Source organism: Manis pentadactyla, chromosome X, assembly GCF_030020395.1.
Source record: "Manis pentadactyla isolate mManPen7 chromosome X, mManPen7.hap1, whole genome shotgun sequence".
In the NCBI taxonomy this organism is placed as follows: domain Eukaryota; kingdom Metazoa; phylum Chordata; class Mammalia; order Pholidota; family Manidae; genus Manis; species Manis pentadactyla.
The window spans coordinates 104115153-104136940 of NC_080038.1; the positions used below are offsets into that span (position 1 = coordinate 104115153).

General features: G+C 35.7%; 1 protein-coding gene across 2 annotated transcripts in view; it reads left to right on the forward strand.

Moving 5' to 3' along the window:
• Positions 1 to 21788, forward strand: part of COL4A5 (collagen type IV alpha 5 chain) — a 228008-nt gene that overhangs the window by 68327 nt on the left and 137893 nt on the right. For both annotated transcript variants that reach the window (XM_057495198.1, XM_036924940.2), the window contains one exon: positions 19429 to 19488. In XM_057495198.1, the coding sequence (XP_057351181.1) occupies positions 19429 to 19488 (60 nt within the window). The remainder of the gene's footprint in view (positions 1 to 19428; positions 19489 to 21788) is intronic.

The following is a 21788-nucleotide window of genomic DNA, read 5'->3' on the forward strand; positions in this document are numbered from 1 at the left end:
TACCATCTTCTCAAGATTATGAATCTTCCCAATTTTTTAGACACATTTGGTTCTTAGCCCTGGGTACATATTACTTTTAATTGGTCTAGATTGGGGATAAAGCAATCATATTTAGGACTACTATTGCAGTGGAACAGAAAGATGTACAGAACTTTTTCTGTTCCCCAAGTAATGAGGAGACTTCTTTGTTTATTCATTATCATATAGTTAATATTTCCTCTTATATCAGAAGATAGTTTTTTCCACCTGTTCTTCATTATTCTTTTTTTCTTGGTTTTCTATCTTGTCTCAGAATGAGTTATTCTCTAGAAGAATAATCCTTTGCACTCATAGCCCAAACATATCTTGCAATAACCATCATAATTGTCACTATTTTTGTTTTCTAGATCATCTTTATTCAATAGAAATATAGTATATAATGGATCACATGTAATTGAAAATTTCTAGAAGTGCCATTTAAAAAGCATAAAAAACAGGTGAAAATAACTTTAGTAATGTGTTATTTAACTCACTATATTTAAAATATAATCATTTCAACATGTAATCAATATATAATTTATTAAGAGATATTTATACTCTTTGAAAGCTGGTGTATATTTTACATTTTTAGCACATCTCAGTTTGGACTAGCCACATTTCAAGTGTTCAGTAAGCACATATGGCTAGTGGTTACTGTATTGGACAGAGCAGGTCCAAATGAATAATTTTAGGTATTATTTTCCCTTAAAATCTGCCATAGAAAATGCTTGTTGCCTGTTCTTTTGTCATAATTTCTTCCTAACTAGAATTAACCCTTTATCTTTTCTTAGAGTACTTTGTTTATACTTTCATCATAACATTTTAATTTCCTACTGTTTTTATTATATTACAGTAACTGATTTGCTTGTATATTTCTTCAACTAAATTGCCAGGTCTCTGAAGGCAGATTCTGTGTGTGCCATATTCATCTTTGTGCCATCTTTCTACATCCCCAGCAGTTCTTATTGCTTTTTGAGATAGCAAAGCATGCAATAAATGTTTATGGAATTGAATTGTGTACAACCCATCTCTTGATGTGCTTACATATTGCAGAGGGTTAGTAACTAATATGTGGTCAGTATTCCCTCAAGAATAAGAGACATTCCATTTTCAGAAACCTAGCCACAAGCCAAGATAACATACATTCTGTTCCAATTTTGTCTACTTGCATATGTTTAGCTCTTGTTCTACCAGATGTACCATTAGAATTTCTGTTTATTATTTTCTGGTATGCAGTATTTATTTCATTCTTTTTGTTTCAAATTCAGTGTTGCCTTGAATTATATTTGTAGATAACTAGCCAGGTTGACTTTGATTTCTAAAATCATTTTGCCAGTTAATGTATGGCTCTTAATGCTTTTCACCAAGCACTCTAGTATTCACCAGAATTGGGCTAGTGATAGAAATCAGGTATAATCCCATGGTAACAAACCTGATTAAATAGCAAGTTGCCAGGTTGTTGCTACTTTTATTAAAATGAAAGCTCATTGATTGACTCTATGTACATAAGGTATATCATGGACTCTTCTTGCCTGTAAAGAATTTTCCATCTTCATCACTCAGCTCTGTTTGTCAAATCATCTTTTTCTTACCTATACTTCCACCAGCCCCTGTAGGACAAGACTAAGCAAAGGATAGATTTTTGTCATTACAAGAACATAAAATGACAGTAGAGTTTGATTAGCATATAAATTTAAGCTGCTTTGGAAATAATTGTTCTGTTTGAGTGACAGATATTGAAATAGTACTGCCAGATTTAATATTAGAGGAGGCTTGTAAGATTTCTAAATATTCAGCCTATTGCACAGTGCTGGAGCTACTGTAATTTGGGAGGGACCATGGAGATGATAGTAAACTATTTTCCACCTTTGAGATGTGATTTTATATAATCAGTATCTCATAATCAAGAACATTATTAAGAAGGCATTTTTTCCCCATGTTGATCTTAAGTGAAACAGCCAGAATGGAAGCATTCCTGCTTTTTGTGATTGTACTAAAGTAGGGTTTTCCTGATTTCTGCACATGTTGTGAAATACCATGGGGGCTTTCATGCAGAAAACTTGCCTCACTGAAAGTGGTAGTAGGGTTTCCTGCTTTGCTACCTGTGAAATAAAGATCCTATTAGTTCCTCCTATGATGAATACCAGGTGTTGAGATGATCAGCCAGTAATTCTGTTAGAATTACACAGGAAATGTTGGGTGTCTTAGTGTAGGGCAAAAAATAGTTTCTTATTCTTACCTTCCTGCCAGCAGGCAGTAGGGAGGCCTCAGGCATGTTAGTGCATTTTTACACTGGCACAGAGCCCTGGAGTTGGACGTACTGGGTGTTAAATGTGCTTAGAACAAAGGTTTTGACTACTTCATAAGAAACATTCCAGACATATTTATACTCAGCTCAACTCTGAAGTCTTTATTCTTATTATCATGACACTGTAGTCTTTTTGCTTGTTTCGTTTATCTGTGATGTTAGTACTTTTCCAAGGCCACGTTAAAACAAATAACTACAGATAAGTTCAACTTGTGCTAATCTCTTTACATTATGGAACCGCTTTACTGCAATCCTTAGAAAGATGTTGAAACTCAGGATATGTCTGTACAGGCCTGGTAGAATGGAAAGCATTAGTGCTGTCAATAGCCAGTCCATAAAAATCTTCTTGCCACAGTCAAGGTCTGTCTTCTCAATTTTCTTGTCTCAGTGAAGTCATAGCTGTGGTTAACTCATTTATCTTAGAGTAAATCGTTTTAAATAATGCTGGAAGTTTTAATAATATCCAGAAATAAATTATAATTTAAAATCCAGTGGTTTTATTGTTTTACTCATGTTTATCATCCCATCATTCTGCACTAATTTTTGTTGGAAGTTTTGGATATTTTTCTTCCAGAGTTAGTAGTAAAAGCATTTGGAGGCAAAAGACAAAAATTTTAGTTCAAGTGTCAGCTTACTGTGTAGTACTAAATCAAGTCATTTAATCTCTCTCAACCTCAGTTTTTGCATCTGAAAACATAGGTAAGTATACCTGCATACATCCCAGCATTATTACTGAGAGGACCAAATACAGTATGTCATATCATTTGTAAATTATAAAGAGCATACAAATGCTGGTTATTGTTTTTATTGTTTTGCAAACCTTTTATCCCAAAATCTATAATACATCTATCCCGTGCATATACTCCCTTAGTGGCAGGATAGACATGACAGTTATCACTTGAGATGTATATTCATTTTATTACTGAAAATGTATATATTACCAGATTTTCTTACCAAGGTTTCATCTTAGAAATGAATAATAATCATTACAACAGAAGCAATTTATCTACAAGCACTGCCCAGATCCCCCTTCCCCAAACTAAGGTAATTGCTTTCATTTTAAGTAGGTGTGGGGTAAATGGCTGAATTTTCAGAATCTCCTGCCTAGCCTTAGCCATTTACATATCAATGGATGTTTCAGAGCCTGTAGTCTATCCGGAGCAAGAGGTGGAGATAAAATGTCCATTCCCTCTTCCCCTTCATTCCTGGTATGTAATTGGTTTGGCATTTGCCAGTCACCAAGGACCTGCCCATGGTGTTCCTCCTGGGATGTTGGGGGGAAGGAAAGCATGAGCCGCAGCTGGAGGAGATGGATGGAGCTGGGCCTGGCTAGTGACTGTAAGAAATAAAAGCATTTCTCCCAGCCTGCCCTTTCCCTTGACTTACTTTGGTTTCACTGGATTTATAACAAACACCCATCTGTCCTCATGGGTGCAATGTTTGGGCAGGCTGCTTCTACAGATGGTGGGAAAATACCCTTGGACCCCCACCTAGGGGTGGTGTTGATTCATCTGGGGAGCCCCCTGTGGATGGTGGGGATTCACCTGGAGATTCCCCCAGTGGGGATGTGGTCTGGAGTAAAGTGTTCCTAGAGGAGTTGACCCCTCCCCAGAACTGGGGAAGGATGGAGATGCCAGAGGCAGTGGAGTTGGCCCTCTGCAAAATCACGGACTACTTAGGGAAACCGAGTGGCCATGAGGCAGCAGGAAAAGTGGGGTGGTTGTTTCTCACAGAATTGGAAAGAGTTACTAATGAGAAAGATGCCTTTCAGTGACAAGTGTCAGAACAGGAAGATGAGATGTGGGATGCTCTAAAAAGGGAACCAAAGTAATTGAAAACTGAGCTCACACTGCTGAGAGACATGCTAGTGGCATGGGCGTGGGCAGCAGAAAAGAGCGGGCTGCAAGAGGCTGTGGGGGAGGTGAGATGTCTGGGGAGGACAAGAGGGTGGGGCCAAGGGGAGAATGGTTGCCAAGTCCACCACCTGAGGCAACAGCCCTTCTCATATTGAAAGCCTGCCCAGTTGTAGTTAAGAAAATAAAGACACAGCAACCATAGGTTCCTCAGGGGAAAGAGCAGCCCCTCCCCAGGTTGTGGAACACTCCATGCTCCCCCACTATACCCAGGCCAAGCTGGTGGGTTTGAACACCCAGTTTCAGCAGAAGCCTTTGGCAACCTCTGCCCACATGGCTCTTGTGTCTTTGGGATTTAGGAGTAGAGGACATTTTTCTGTCTGGGTCAGAAATGGGTAAACTGGCTTCCCTGATGACTTACCCCTCTCTACAGCAGAGGTTACAAAATACCCATTAGACTCCAGGGAATCATGCACTTTTGGATTGGCCGACAGCAGCCCTCAGGGCAGTTTGGCCTAATCAGGGTGATTTACCATATTTCCCCACGAGCTGGCAAATGTATACATAGCTCCAGCAGGTTTTATAGGAGTTGGGCATGAAAAATATCATCTATAATATGTACCCTCAGGGCTCCAATGAGGAGTTGTTCACTGTGGGGATGAGAAACCTGGTGCTCCATACAGCTCCCCCATACTCCTTTGGGTCCCTAGTGACTATTCTTGTCCCCCATGTAGGGCAACCTATAAGTGAGGTTACTCATACTATAGCAGATCTGGGGGAGGTTGAAACAGTAAAAGCGCAGAAAATGTAGTCTGCTACAGAGAGTAGAGGTCCAAAGGGCTCTGTGAAGGTCTCAAGGACCCAGATGTGGGTTGATTTGATAAAGGTGGGGACAGTGAAAGAAAAATTTGATGGATAGCCCAATAGAATCTTGTGAGAGCTATGGCATCAATTAAAGCCAGATCATCAGTTCCAGCTGCTGAGGTCCAAGACACAGAAGCTGGAGGCAAAACCCCATGTCTGGCCTGTGTGCCTGCAGGACTTCCTGGGGGAGAGTACCCAGACCCTGTCTTGGTTTCTGCCCCCACAGGAAGGTGATTGGGTGTTGTAGTTTGGGAGGGGTGTCAAGGCCTTCACCTTGAGGGATGTGGTGGGGACAGGAGGCTACATGTAGAACTAGCAAATCATTGGTCCCCAGTGAATGTACATACAATGTGTCCTGGTGCTGGTGGATCCAGGAGCTGAATGTTCTTTGATTCATGGCAACCCTGAGCAGTTTCCTGGGACCCCTGCTGTGATATATGGCTATGGGGGTAAGGCAATTAAAGTGAAGAAAACCCAAATCTCATTGGGGATAGGGAATTTACCCCCAAAGGAGTATACTGTGTATATTTCTCCTATCCCTGAATATATTTTGGGGGTGCATATCCTGCAGGGCCTGTGTTACAGACCACTGCAGATTAATTCAGACTGAGTGTACATGTGGTAAAGGCAGTTCTGAGGGGACATGCTAAGCACCCACCTGTAGCTCTACCTGTACCTTGGAGGGTGACAAATACTAAGCAGTATAAATTGCCTGGGGGGGCACAAATAAATTGGAGAAACTCTACAGGAGCTGGAGAAGGTGGGCATCATACAGCCCATTCACAGTCCTTTTAGTTCCCAAGTGTGGCCAGTGAAAAAGCCAGATGGCTCCTGGTGTATGACCGTGGATGACAGAGAACTGAATAAATGACAACCCCTCTAAATGCTGCTGTCCCCTCTATAGCAGCCCTTATGGACACCCTCAGTCATGAACTAGGGACATATTATGTTGTGGACCTTGTTAATGCTTTCTTCTCTATTGACATAGCACAGGAAAGTCAGAAACAGTTTGCCTTCACTTGGGAAGGATGGCAATGGACTTTCACCATCCTTCCACAGGGACACCTCCACAGCCCCACCATCTGTCACGGACTTGTAGCTCAGGACTTAGCAGCATGGGAGAAACCACCAATGGTGTGGCTGTACCATTATATTGTTAGATGTAGCTCCGGGGGGAAGGGTGTTCCCTGCCCAGAGTAAGCCCCGATAAATCCGATAAAACCAAAGTAAGTCAAGGGAAAGGGCTGGCTGGGAGAAAGACTTTTATTTCTTACAATCATAGCCAGGCCTGGCTCCATCCATCTCTTCTGGCTATGGCTCACACTCTCCTTACCCGACCTACACCTTCTGGGTGGAACTCCATGGGCAGGTCCTTGGTGACTGGCAAATGCCGGACCAATTATGTACCAGGAATGGAGGGGAAGAGAGAATGGCTGTTTTATCTTCACCCTTTGTCTGAGATCACTGGAGGCTCTGAAACATCCATTGATATGTAAATAGACTAAGGCTAAGTGGGAGATTCTGCAAATTCTGCTGTTTACCCCTCAGTAGGGAAATAGTTTCTTCTGCTGCTTATACTATAGCTTTTAAAAAACAATATTAAGTGATTCATTCGGTTAATCTCATTTTAAGCTGATTTTAATCTTTCTTGAGTTCCTACTGTTGACTTTTCTTTGTAAGGGATTTAAGCAGGTTAAATCTCTTACTGCAGTGTCACAAACATTAGTACTATGGGCTGCCTTATGAGTTCATCATTGGAGGTGTTCACTGGGTGAGGCTGGTTGGTTAGGAATGTTTTAACTGGATATCATAGATCATATATAGCTCTGGAATGGAGAGCTTCTAATTTTGCTATGTTATAATACTTACCTGTGTTTATTTTCAAATTTAGACCATGAACATGCTTGTGTATACTTACTTTCTTCAAATTAGTGCTTGTTCCACTTAACTTTGGGAATTCTTGCTGTGGAAAAATCTATTAGAGTAGCATGTGAAATAATGTATTTTGTGTGTGTTACCAGTTTTCTGATAAGTTTGCTTATTTCTGTAATTCCCCGTTTTAGGTTATAAAAATTGTTCTTGGGAGATAAGAATTTAATAATCTACATACATCCCATATTAATTTGCCCAGAGCCAAACTCAATAAGAACATCTAGAATTTAATTTATGGTCACTAATACCTAAAATTGGGGAAAAGTTGCTTTTGACTAAAGTAGCTTACACTTGGTTTCTTTCCTATCTGCCAATCACAGAATCTACTCTTAACAAATACCATTCTGATTTAAGGTAATTTTCTAATGTAAAAATTCCATGTACACAAATGCCATGAAAAGCATCTGGTGACCTAGTTATTTAAAAAGCACCCCATTTCACATATTTCCAAATGGTATCCAAAAGTACTTGGAGATTAAAAAAAAATCTGCCGGAAACAGGCATAGCTTCCCCGCCATAAATGTAAAATCGCTAAGGCTAATCTGAATAGCTTGTCTGTGGATTTTTAAGGTTAAAGTACTTTTAGTAATGAATTATTTGGTAATTTGTCCAGACTAAATACCAGAATAGCTCCATTGTCTGATAACTGCTCTCTTTAAATCTTTGGGCTTACTTTGATCAATGTTAGTTTATGAGCATCATTAAGATCTGGCATATTTCTGCTTGGTAACCTTTCTTAGGCCTCTCACCTCTTTTCCCCAGCCTTCTTCCATTCCGACTGGGGAAAAAAAGGATCTTGAAAACTACATGAGCCTATCTTTATTCTTTAGTGATCGTAAAAATTGTAATGATTTTAATCAAGGAAAATCATTATCTGTGTTAGTATTGGTGAATTATATGTTCTAGTCATCATATCATATTTTAATGAGTCTCCTCCTATTTCAGTCCTGGGTTTGTAGGAAGTGGCAGCTGCAGCTTTGGTTAAAAGGCTTTCAAACTGATTAATGTGTTCATCTATAATTTGATTTTTAAGAAATACTTCTATGATAGTGAGAAGAAAATGATTCTTTTTCATAGAAAATCTGGCAAAATATCTTGGCTTTTGCTCAAAACTTGAAAGTAAATGGAAATCAGGTTGAAATATTGGAAAAGTCAAGAAACTGATTCTAGCTTGGGCTCTGTCACTGACTGGCCTTCCATTTCTTCATGTTTAAAGGGAAATGGGTGGATTAGATAATATCTAAGACCTCTTTCACCTCTGTTAATGTTCTTTTATGATAACATTTATTAGGAAGAAATAGCACGATCTGTTTATAGATTTTGATAGGATATCAAATAAAGGGATGTAACAAAAGATACGTAAAACTTTTAGCCATGGACTATTAAAGAGTGGTGAATCCGTGCCCCCAAAAGTGGAGGTTTTATATTAAGAGTAACCAGGTCAAAGATGACTTCTGTTTGAAATGTTAAAGTAATATCCTCTAAGAGTTTATGAGACTCATAGGAGTAGCCATTGCCTAATATGGGATAGTATTATATTGTATGTATATGATTTTAAAAGTACAATAAACAGTAAAAAACATCAATTTTTTTCTCATTCCTTTTGACTTCATAGATCAGTTCCTTAAGGACAAAAACTTGTTAGTCTACTTTGTGTTAAGATAGATGATGTGCTCTTTCTGCTACCACCTTACCTGTCTTCTTCCATCTACCCCCAACATGTCATGCTGTTTTCAGCTAAATCAATAAGCAATGTTTACATTATTTTGAATATGTATTATGATTTTGTTGCTTATTGTAGAGCCAGGGAAATGTTTGTGATTAGTTTTCTTTTTTTGTGCTGATCTTTCTTCAGAGTCTGTAATTATATTTCTTCTATTCTTACACTGTATTTCTCATACTCCGATTTTTTTTTTAAAGCTTCATCACATCTAGTTCTCTTACTTTTTTCCTGGGAGACTACTCTAGGAACACCATTGTAAGTGGTCTCTTTTTTATTTTCTGATTTTGACAATTATGTATAAAAATATAATTCACCTTAGTATATTGAATTTATACTCAGCAACTTTGCTAAAATTTTATTAATTTTAATTTCTTGGTATATTATTTTTAATATTCTATCTGTCCAATCATATCATCTGTGAATGACATTTTTGTTTCTTCTTTTCCAAACTTTTTCTTTCCTTTTGACAACAGGTAGAGTCTAAGTTAAATCTGAAGTGACGCAGCTTTGTCATATTTTATTTAGGATTTCTACATGTGTATTCCTTAGTAAGATTGACCTGTAATTTTCCTTTCATACTCAGTCCTATTTAGGTTCAGTATCAAGTTCATGTTAGCTTTATTCTTCCTCTTCTGTTTTCTGGAAGAATTTGATTAGATTTAAATTATTTGTTATAACGATTGAATTATGGTCAGAGATCATGTTCTATATGAATTCTGTTCTTTGAGATTTGCTTAGACTAACCTTAAAGTCCAATATGGCCAGTTTTTATGAATATCCAGGGTGTACCTGATAGAAATATATATTCTTCCCTTGATGGGTACACTGTTTTATGTATGTTCATTAGAACAAGTTTGTAATCATGTTCAAATCTTTGTACATCTATACAGATTATTTTGTTACATTTTCTATCAGTAGTCAGAGATATGTTTAAAATTTGCAATTTTTATGATTGTGGATTTATTTCTCCATGTAGATCTAGTACTTGTAACTGTATATATTTTAGGATGTGTTAGTGCATACAAACGTAGGTGTCTTTTTAAGGTGTATTTTTTGTGAGCTAAGCCTTTTATTCTGAAGGTACCCTTTTTTATCTTTTGTGATACTTTTTGCCTTAAAGTCTGTTTTGTCTGAAATTAACATAGCTATACCAGTTTTCTTTATTATTTGTATGATATAACTTTTTCATCTCTCATTTGAACTTTTCCATGTAACCTATGTTTTTGATGTCTCTGATAAATAGCATACATGTTGTGATTTGCCCTTTTTTTGCAGTTTGAGTATACTTGTCTCATAAGTATTTTTAACAATGCACTTCCCCACCTGTTTACAATATGTTCAAAAAATTATAAAGAACATATAATGAATACCAGTATTTTCCCCTCTAGATTCAACAATTTTTAGCATTTTTTCCATTATGCATTATATTTTTGTTTCTTCTGCTCTAGTGTGTATGTGTGCATGTGCTTAATGATTATGTATTTGTGTATGTGTGTGTTTGTGTGTGCATACACTTCTGATAAGCCATTTAAAAGTAATTTGCAGATATCATGACACCTTATATGCCTAAATACCTCAGCATACATCATGCCTCACCAAAGGAAAAGGACATTATACTACATAAACATATAATTTACACACTTAAAATAATTAATGGTGATTTTTAAAGTATAATCTAGAATTCAAAACCTAGTTAGATGCCCCTAATGATGCTAAAAAGTCTTTTGTAGCTGTTGATGTACTGCACTTGTTTATTTTCTTAAGTTTTTAAAAAGTCAGGAATGAGTGGGAAGAAAATTTTTTATGGATCTCTGTGAAGAACAGTTCTATTGCTTGCTTTCCTTTATATAGGACACACTTGCCTGTTTTCTTAATATGTCTCATAATCTTTTGTTGAAACCTGGACATTTTAGATAATATACTGTAGCCAGTCTGAATGTTGATCCTCCTCCTCTTCAGGGCTTGTTGTTTGTTTATTTGTTTAATGAGTTTGCTGGATTATTAGTGAAGTCTGTCTGCCCCACATTGCGCAGCCTCTGATGTTACTACTACCCAAAGGTTGTAGCCTGGACATGTTCACAGTCACCTTAGTATGACAATGAATTTATCAGGGTTCTCTTTGTCTCTTTTCCTGCTCTCTCTGTTGAGTTGAAACTGCCTCTGTAGGTATCTCATCCAGCTGTAAGCCTTCACTAATGGACTGTGAATGGCTTTTTTGTTTTTGACAATATCCTTGGGCACAAATGGCTGTTCTGATCCAATTAAGTTTATGCTTCTTTCAGGAGAAATTTTTGAGGCCAATCTTTGAGATTTGTTCTAATCACAGGATGTTTCTTTTTACCAGTCTTCTCCTCCATTTCTCTCTGGTAAACTTGTGACTAATCTATGGTTTGGCTTCTTGTTCTCATAGAGCTACCTGCCTCCTATTAATTGCTTGCCACCAAAATTTCCATTGTTTTGGGGAGTACCATTAAGCTTGAACTTCCCTACACTCTGTCTCAAGTAAAGTCAGGTGCCTTAAGGAGACCTTCAGAGCTCCTGTCACCAGCAAAATGTCTGTGACAGTGCTCTAGAGCTGGGGACAGGAGCTCTGGCCCACTTCTTTTGGAGTGACACTGTGATTTTGAGCACAGCATTAGGAAAGACAGTAACATCTGGTCTTCTCAGCTTGTTTTCTGCTAGCATCAAACTGTGCTTTGTGAGTGAGCTGGAGTTAGAGCCATAGAGCCCTGTATTCTCAGCCTGTTATGGCTGGAGCTTTTGTATTGAGTTGGGGCTGTGTGGAAGACAAGAGCCTAAGAACTCTTGGCTATTTTTGCTTGAAGAGCTTCTGCAAGTGATGCAGATAGAACTGGGCAAGGGGGGGGGTGAGAGAAATGGTGGTATCTGTTCCTCTCAGTAAGATACCATAATGCTCAAGTGGGAGTTGGAGGGAGAAGGAGCTCTGGGTTCAGTCTACTACCACTTTGTATGAACCTTTTGTCAAACTGAGTAGGGGAGGGGGAGAGGAAGGCAGTGAGTCATAGCCAAAATGCGATAGATCTTTACTATTCATACTAAGATTTAGTAAATTTTGTTGAATAAGTGTCTTCATTTGCTGTAGGTTCTTACAGCAATATTCAGAGACTTAAATTTTGTTTTTTCTAAGTTTCACCAGTTGATGTTTTGCTAGGAAGGTGGCCTACAAGTAGTCATTGACAAAGTCATTTCTCCCATGGCATGGCGTTGACTTTTTGACAAATCCATGCCAGTTGTCTTTATAATGTACCACATTCCAAATTTGTTTATTTCCTTGTGCTATGTCATTTATACTTAGTTATAGTTACTGTAATTACTGATATCTTTATTTTATTTGTCCTGCCTTTTCTAAGGTGGCACTTTCTGTTTCTGTCTCTCTTTTGTCTTCTTTTGGATTTATTAAATATTGTCCCCCTCCACTAGTTTAGAATTAACACCTCACTTACCTTCTTTTAAGTTTTACCATAGAAATGAAAATACCTAGGTTGCATGCTTATCTTATCAAAGTCTAAAGTAATTAATATTTATAACTGTTTTCTACCCAAATGCAAGGACCTAGAATATTTTAACTTCACTCATCCTCTCCTGACTTATACTATATTATCACTGTGTTTTTCTTTTAGTTCTATATATTTTTTCTCAACTCAGTTCTATATTTTTGAACCCTACAGCTATTTTTATAATTGTTTTATAGTTAGTATTTATTTAAATTAATCCACAAATTTACCACTTTTTTTTTCTTCATTCCTTTTGGTATTTTTGACCTTCTATTTCCTTTTCATTTCCTTTCACATAAAGGAGAACATATTTAAAAGACTTGAATTTTCTTTTATGAGGTGTTGCTGGAGGCATACTTTCTCAGTTTTTGTTTGTCTGAAAATATCTGTATTTTTACGTTGTTCTTGAAAGATATTTTAACTGGTTAAAAAATTAGGTGGACGCTTTTCCCTTACCATATTAAAGATGTCATCCCACAGTCTTCTAGTTTCCATTGTACTTCTAAGAACTAATCTATAAATTAATTGTCACACTTCTGAAGGTAATCTGTCTTGTCTTTCTTGATACTTTTGCCTTGTCTTTGATTTTATGTTCCAAGGTTACACTATTTTCCATCTAGTTTGGGGTTTTATTTTTCTTCGATTGGATCTGTTAGACTTCTAGAATCACAAATACCTTTAATTATTTATTGAAAACTCTACGTCATTATCTCTTAACTATTGCCTGTGCCCCATTCTCACTCTCAACTCTTCTTCTGTAACCCTAATTACCTATATGTTATGCTTCCTTATTCTTTCTTCCATGCCTCATCTACTATTTCACACTGTCCATACATTTTGTCTCTGTACTATAATTTCTTTTCATTTTGCCAAGTGTTTTAACTTTACTAATTCTCTCTTCATCTGTATCTAGTCTGCTGTGAAGCCCATCCACTGAGTTTTAAATTTGATAGTTCTTATTTCTAGAATTTATATTTTATTTCAATTCAATGGTAATTCTTTTTACAGTTTCCTGATCCCCTTATTATGTTCAAGTTTTTAAAAATGTCTTTCATAATTGTAAAAAAAATTTATTATGTATTTTGTGTCTACTAATTCCAATATCTGAAATCTTTGCTGAGTAGTTTCTACTGTCAGATATTTCCCCCAGTTTTTGCTTATGGTATTTCACTTTCTTGTATGCTTAGCAATTTTTGATGGATATCTTATTTTCCATTCAAAAGAACTTTTTGGAATTTTTTGATGTTTCCTGTGAAGATATATTCTTCTCTATAGGGTTTGTATGTATTTCTGCCTAGCCTCTGGAAGGTCAAAGCAGTTTGAGTCCACTCTAAAAAAATTTGCAGTTTGGATTTGCTAATTTGGATTGCAAATCTATATGAGGGCCAGCTTGTAGTAATAGTATCTCAAGGAATTTTTTCCCTTATACTTCTCTGATGAGAGCCAAGATTTTTTCTTTTCTTAAAATTCCCTCAGGATGGGATTGTGGGGTACTTTTATATTTGACACACCCTTATACTAAAGTTATAAAACAAGAACCTCAAATTCTCTATTTGGTAAATGCCCTTAGGGCAAAAGTAGTCATTGGTCACTTTTCTGGGGTTCTCCCCTCTAGCTTTTGGCCTGATAAATTCTATTATTTCCTTTAGATGCTTTTAAGATATTTTTTCTATTTTTTCAAGCATTTTTATTTATTTATTTTTTAAGCAGGCATATCAGTTTGGATACTGAACTAGTCACATTATTAGAATATTTCTTTTTCCTCAATGCCATTATTTTGTAGTACATATATCTTGAAATACCTGAATCAGAATCATTTGGAGATGTTTTATTAAAATGTCAGATTCTGGTACCAATCTAAGGCTTACTAAAACAGAATGTCTAGGATGGGGTCTGAGTATCTGAATTTTTGTGAGGTTCTTTAAGCGATCCTAATGCATGCAGAATATTGCTTTAATTTGTACTTTTACATCTCATATCTGGTATTTTTTTATCATAGGAACCTGAGATACAAATTTATTGTTTTCCACACTTGTTCTAGCACCATATGTTGAACAATCATTATTTTCACATCTATTTGGTGTGCCAGATTTTATCACATAGCAAATGTGTGTGTGTGTGTGTGTGTGTGTGTGTGTGTATCTGTTTCTAGTCTTTCTATTTTGGTTCATTAAACTTCCTATTCTTTGAGCAATACCATACAATTTTAATTATTATAGCTTTATGATGTTTTATTACATGATAATAAAAAACTTTACTTTTTTATAATTTTCTCCTGTACTAAAAAATGTGAAACATTGCTATAGTTGCATCGTTTTCTTGCTTTAACAATCTAACGTGGCCTTGTAGAATTAACTAGATTTTCCTTAAAGAGGTGAAAGATCTGTACTGTGAAAATGATAAAACACTGAGGAAATAAATTGAAGGAGACACAAATCAATGGAAATCTATCCCATGCTCATGGATAGAAAGAATTAATATTGCCAAAATGGCCATCTTGCCCAAAGCAATTTACACATTCAGTGCAATCCCTATCAAAATACTGGTGACATTTTTCAACTGGAGCAAATAATCCTAAAATTTATATGGAACCACAAAAGATGCTGAATAGCCAAAGCAATCTTGAGAAAGAAGAACAAAGCTGGGGGGATATCATTCTCCCTGACTTCAAGCTATACCATGAAGAGGCTTAGAACAGTATGGTACTGGCAGAAGAACAGACACATAGATCAGTGGAACAGAAGACAGAGCCCAGAAATAAACCCAATTATATATGATAATTAATATATGACAAAGGAGGCAGGAATGTACAATAGGGATGACAGTCTCTTCAACAACTGGTGTTGGGAAAACTGGATAGCTACATGCAAGAGAATGAAACTGGATTACTCTCTAACCCCATACACAAAAATAAACTTGAAATGGATTAAAGACCTAAATATAAGATATGAGACCATAAAACCCTTAAAAGAAAGCATAGGCAAAAATCTCTTGAACATAAGCATGAGTAATTTTTTTTTTAGATATGTCTTCCTGGGCAAGGGAAACAAAAGCAAAATTGAACAAGTGAGACTATATCAAACTAAAAAACTCCTCTACAGCAAAGGAAACCATCAACAAATTGAAAAGGCAACCTGTAGTATGGGAGAATATATCCACAAATGATATATCCTAAGGAGCTAACATCTAAAATACATAAACAACTCATATACCTCAACACCAAATAACTCAATTAAAAAATGGGTAGAGGACCTGAATAGACAGTTTTCCAAAGAAGACATACAGATGGCTAACAGGCACATGAAAAGATGTTCCACATTACAAATCATCAGGCAAATGCAAATCAAAACCATAATGTGATACCACCTCACACCAGTTAGAATGGCCACTATCCAAAAGGCAAAAATTAACAAGTGTTGGCAAAGATGTGGAGAAAAAGGAACCCTCCTACATTGTTGGTGGGAAGGTAAATTGGTGCAGCCACAATGAAAAACAGTATGCAGGGTCCTCAAAAAGCTAACAACAGAAATCTCATATGACCCAATAACTCTACTTCTAGGAATATACCTGAGGAAAACAAAATTTCTGATTCAAAAAGATATATGCACCCCTATGTTTATTGCCACATTATTTATAATAGCCAAGATATGGAAGCAACCAAAATGTCCATCAATAGATGAATGGATAAAGAACATGTAGTACCTATATACAACAGAATATTATTCAGCCATAAAAAAGAAAGAAATCTTTCCATTTGCAACAACATGGATGGGCCTAAAGGGTATTAAGCTCACTGAAAGAAGCCAGGCGAGAAAGACAAATACCATATGATTTCGCTTATAAATGGAATCTAAGAACAAGCAAACAGAACAGCAATAGTCTCATAGACCCTGACAAGTGGCTGGTGATTACCATGGGGCAAAGGTTGGGTGGGTGAATGAAATAGGTGAAAATATCAAATCACATTATAAATTAGTCATGGGAATGAAAGTACAGCATAGAAAATATAGTCAATAGTTCTGTAACATCTTTCTATGATGACAGATGGTAACTACACTAGTCGGAGTGAGCATCTAACTGTTGAATCACTATGTTGTATACTTGAAACCAATATAACATTATGTATCAACTATACTTCAATTAAGAAGAAGCTAAAAGAAAGAATTAAATAGTCTTTCCACAGTTTTTGAAAAGATTTTTTTAGCCTTCTCTTCTACTGTAATTTTTTCATATGGACTTAAGTTCTTTATACCAAGGCACTTAATGTTTGTTTTACCTGATACTTTGCCCACAAAAATTTTGTGTTTTAATCTTAGTGCTTAGTGTAACCACTTTTCCTCTAGATAGCTTTCTGCCCATCTTTCAAAATTGAAGTCAAATTATTTACCTCTTCTACAGAGCCGTTATGAACACTTCCGGGTTCAAGGGAACGCTATCTTCGGTAGCAATTATTGACTGTACCACTCATTTTTACTTGGTAGAGTCTACTGAATCACAGAATGTAAAAGCTGAAAGCTACTAAAGAGACCATACATTTATCTGTCATTTTACCAAAGAGAAAACTGAGCCCCAGAGTATACGAATGGCTTGTCCATCATCTCCTAATGATTCAGTTTTTGAGATAAACTCAGGATGTGTTTCTTGTATGTTAGAGTTATTTCTGTTACCATTGTCAGCTATTTCGTTATTCCATTGTATTTAAATTTTATTTTAATTTCTTAGGCATGGGTTGTTTTATTTTTTTACTAGATTGGAAGTTCCTTAAAGGTAGCACTCATGTCTACACATTTTTTGATACAACTCTTAGCCCTAGTATTGTGCTATGGACTTATTGGGCACCTAATCAATATTAATTGATGTTGGTAAAAAAACAAGTTGTTCCATTAACCAGCCCATTGACCAGCCTTCAAATTAGGGTATTTCTTTTTGCCATCACTGTTATAACTGTATGGAAAGTGGCATCTAGTGGTTGGTGTGTATATTACAATTACCTTTTTTTAAACCCCTGAGTATCATAATTATCATAACTTAGGTAGAATAAATAGGATATAAATTACAATTTTTAATAGAATTCAAACAGATTTTCTGTAATCACTAAATGTTTTAAGTAGTGACCTCTCTAAAGTATAACTACCTGTTAAGTAATAAAGAAGTACAAAAAGTGAAATTACTAATTTTTAAGAAAAATAGTGTGTAAAATTATTTCAGAATGATATGCATTTTAAGGTTTTATTTGCTTAAAAATCATATTAAGGTTTGTAGGATATTATTGAATACTGAAAAGTCAGAAATACAATTATAAAGAAAAGTCATATCTTCTCTATATTAATGAAATCCTATTAAGGTATACTTTGAATTATTCTCAGGACTTTATATTTTAAAAAGGAATAACTTAATGAAAGATGAAAATAGAAAGCTATACCACCTTTTACTTACAACAAAAAACTATACACATATATTTACACAGAAAATGCATGCATACGTTTCAGTCAAATGTTAATTATTCTTAGGTTTACAGCCATTTTGGATTATTACTATCTTACATTAATGCATGTAATTGAGTGTCGATAATATGCATGATTTAATTCAGTGAGTATGACCACTGACAGTTCTTATCTTATAAATCAGTATTTTCTAAAATTTCTAAATTGTACTTTGGAATCTAGAATTCATGTGTGCACAAAACACTATTACATATCTTAAATTAACCTCTGTTCCTGAAACACTGTAATGTAATTTGTGTGTATGGTATTATCCTTTCCATTCAGGATGGGTGTTCTGTCTTTGTATCTATCTATCTATCTGCACCTAACATAATATAGTGGCTGGCAATAAGTATTTATTGAATTAGTTATATATGTCAGAAGGAGCTGTGTCTTATTCATCTTTAATGTCTAAGTTTTCTGGCCTCTAATAATGCTTAATTCGAATTTGAAGAGTTAGTAAGTCTGAATAAGTCTATTTAAACTGTAACATAGTTGACGAATACTACTAAAACCAGTGTATAAGCTAATCGCCTATGTATAATAAATAATGGCTGCATACCAGACTCAATTAGAAATGTCAAGAGCACATCTTTTACTGGAACTGCCTCTTGCAATGTGAGAGATGACCCCTAATGTCAAGTGATTGTTGTTTGCTCTTAAAATGAGGAAAAGAAGTTACAGTATGAGGGTGGCTTCTAGTTGCAGCTGAGTGGGCTAGGAATTCTGACTAAAGAGTGAGGCCAGTAATTTGATAAGGATTGGGAAAGTACTCTGATAGTGATTGGAGGAAAGGAAAGCATAGAATGTTGGTAAGGAAGTTAAGATACTTTCTAAGTCATAGGCTCCCAGGGTTAAGCATTGATAAACATTATTTGGTATTTACATCACATAAAAATACTTCTTTTTTGATAAGAAACATACCATCATATTGTACATAAATGATGAGCTAGCTACATATGTTAAACTAATTACTATTTGCTTTTCTAAGCAGTTCAGCTTCATACCAGAGAAAAGGATAGTTGTGGGTGGCAGAAGTTCTCTACTGTCTTCTTATATAGGCTCTTACTTTCGAGAAGGATATTTTTCTGGCTTCAAGACCTCAATTTCTAATATGAGTGAATGAACTTGTAGCAATTTAGAACCTCCAGGATATGGGAACAGCATGTGTCATAAAGCTTGGAGCTGTTATAGACTGAGCTGCTAGTGATAAGAAAATGGGAACAAAGAAAAGGAAGGTGGTGTTAAAGATAGTATTAGGTATTTTATGTTCTGTGATTGCTTATGAATGCAGAGAAGCAAGAGATTTCAAGTGGCAGACATCCTTGGCTAGTTGCCCAGATCATTGCTATTACAGATTGAGAGGTAATTTCTTAGAAGTGATATTAGGGGGAAAAAAGGACTTCCTAAGAGATTGGACAAGTGGCAAATCATAGGGAAATTATCTGAATCTCTTTTTGACTTTTAACATCTTTTTAAAAATATATTTTTTACCTTAAAATTATAAAAAATTACGTTTGCTCACTGTGAAAAGTTCAAACAAATGTATACAATAAAAGGTGAAAGTTTCCCCAGAGGTAATCATTGTTTGCAATTTGATATATATCCTTTCAGATGCTTTTCTAGTATTTGTTTTACAACTTTGGATTGTTGAATTCTTAGAGCTGTAAGTTACAGTCTGATTTTTAGGTTCATATTTAGTAATTTTCCTCCCTCTTTTTCTTCTTTATAGGCTTGCTATGGCTGTTCTCCAGGGTCAAAGTGTGACTGTAGTGGTATAAAAGGAGAAAAGGTAAGATCTGAAAAGGACCTTCAAAAATTTAGTGAAATACTATAATTAGCAATCACAATATAGGTAGGTCACAGAGAAGGCAGTACAGCACAGAGGAGACAAGTAATGATTCTGTAGCATCTTACTACGTTGATAGACAGTAACTGCAATAGGGAGGGTAAGGACTTGATAATATTGGTGAGTGTTGAAACCACAATGTTGTTCATGTGAAACCCTCATAAGATTGTATATCAATCATACTTTAATTAAAAACAGTGAAATAGCATTTTTGTTTTTGCTTTTATCTTTTAAACAGGGTTCTACCTCAGCATATAGGTAAATAAAATGAAATCTATACTGCTTACTTTAGATAGCCGTAAGGATTAGAATATATCTCAGAGGTCAACAAACATTTTCTATGAAAGGCCATATAGTAAATATTTTAATATTTTTTCACTGTGAAAAGTTCAAACAAATGTATACAATAAAAGGTGAAGGTCAGCAAACATTTTCTATGAAAGGCCATATAGTAAATATTTTAGGCTTTGTGAGCTACATAATGTCTCTGGCACATATTTTTCTCTCTTTTTAAAAATAACCCTTTAAGAGTGTAAAAAAATCTCAGCTCTTATATTATATAAAACAGGCTTCTGACTGCATTTGTCCTGAGAGCTCTAGTTTGCCAGCCTTTGATCAACCTTGTTGAAATCACTGACTTAATAGAGAAAAGAAGGGAAAAACACTTAACAAGGAACCAAACTTTTATCAGGCTACTTATTTGTGCTAGCTACCATGCTAGGCAATTTCATGTACTTTTATCTAGTTCATGTAAGTTAATAATTAGAGAATCTCTGTTTTTATCTCCCGTTTCCCACAGCAGCACTCCTATTATATAGATATAATTATTACAAGATAGATATTTGTGAAGATTAAGTAACATAAACCTAACCACTATGAGTCAGGGACTGACACTGAAAATAGAATATTAAAAAGGAATAGAGAATCGTGGCCTACAGAGAGTTCTACTAGGAGAAGGGATCATACTCTAGTCTCTACTCTTTGAGGCTCAATAAATATTTTTGAATGAACAGTGAATGTTTACTAATTATACATGAAAAATATTGAGACAGTATCTCAAAAGCATATTCAATTTAGTTATATAAAAGGCCCACTAGCATATTAAAGGTGTTTAGAAGTCTTGGAGTAAAGAAACCTATTTGTTTTGTAATGCTGTATTTCCAAGCTCCATTTGACCATGTTTCTACTTTCCTCCTGACAGAACATCTATTGTAGGCTTTAGATTTGTGGTTACCAAAGGTCCAAGGGCAGCTTCCTTACTATCTAACAGTCTGTGTTAATTCTCTTATTATGCTATTTCAAACACAATCTAAAGGTTCTTCCCCCCTTCTTCTTCTTCCTCCTTCACTCTTTATATATTAGGTGTCATATTCTGTACTCTTTGTGTATCCCTTGACTAACTTTATGAATAGGTGATTTAATTTTGCATTTACTTATTAATTAATTAGTCTACTTCCTTTACTGTGGTTTTATTTTCACTGTTACAGCTATTTAGCCTTAGGAGCACTTCCATCTAGAGCAGTCCCTCCAAAATACACTGTAGAGACAGTTTGTGGAGGTAAATTCCCTCAACTTTTTCTTATCTGGAAATTGTTTAATCCTTGTCTCAAATGTAAATGATAATCTTGCTGGGTAGAGTATTCTTAGTTTGAGGCCCTTCTATTTCATTGCATAAATATATAATGCCACTCCCTTCTGGTCTGTAAGGTTTCTGCTGAGAAGTCTGCTGATAGCCTGATGGGCTAGCCTTTGTAGGTGATCTTTTTTCTCTCTCTGGCTGCTTTTAATACTCTCACCTTGTCCTTGACCTTTGCTATTTTAATTATTATATGTATTGGTGTTGTCTTCCTAGGGTCCCTTGTGTTGGTAGATCTCTGCACTTCCGTGACCTGAGAGACTATTATCTTCCCCAGATTGGGGAAGTTTTCAGCAGTTACCTCCTCAAAGAAACTTTCTATCCCTTTTTCTCTCTCTTCTTCTTCTGGTACCCCTATAATCTGAATATTGTTCCGTTTGGATTGGTTGCACAGTTCTCTTAATATTCTTTCATTTCTAGAGAGGCTTCTTCCTCTCTGTGCCTCAGGTTCTTTGTTTTCCTGTTCTCTAATTTATTTTTCATTTACCGTCTCCTCTACTTTATCTAATCTACTTTAAAATCCCTCCATTGTATGTTTCATTTCAGATACTTTATTTATCAAAGTTTCTATCTCTTTCTTGAAGTTCTCCCTGAGATCTTGAATATT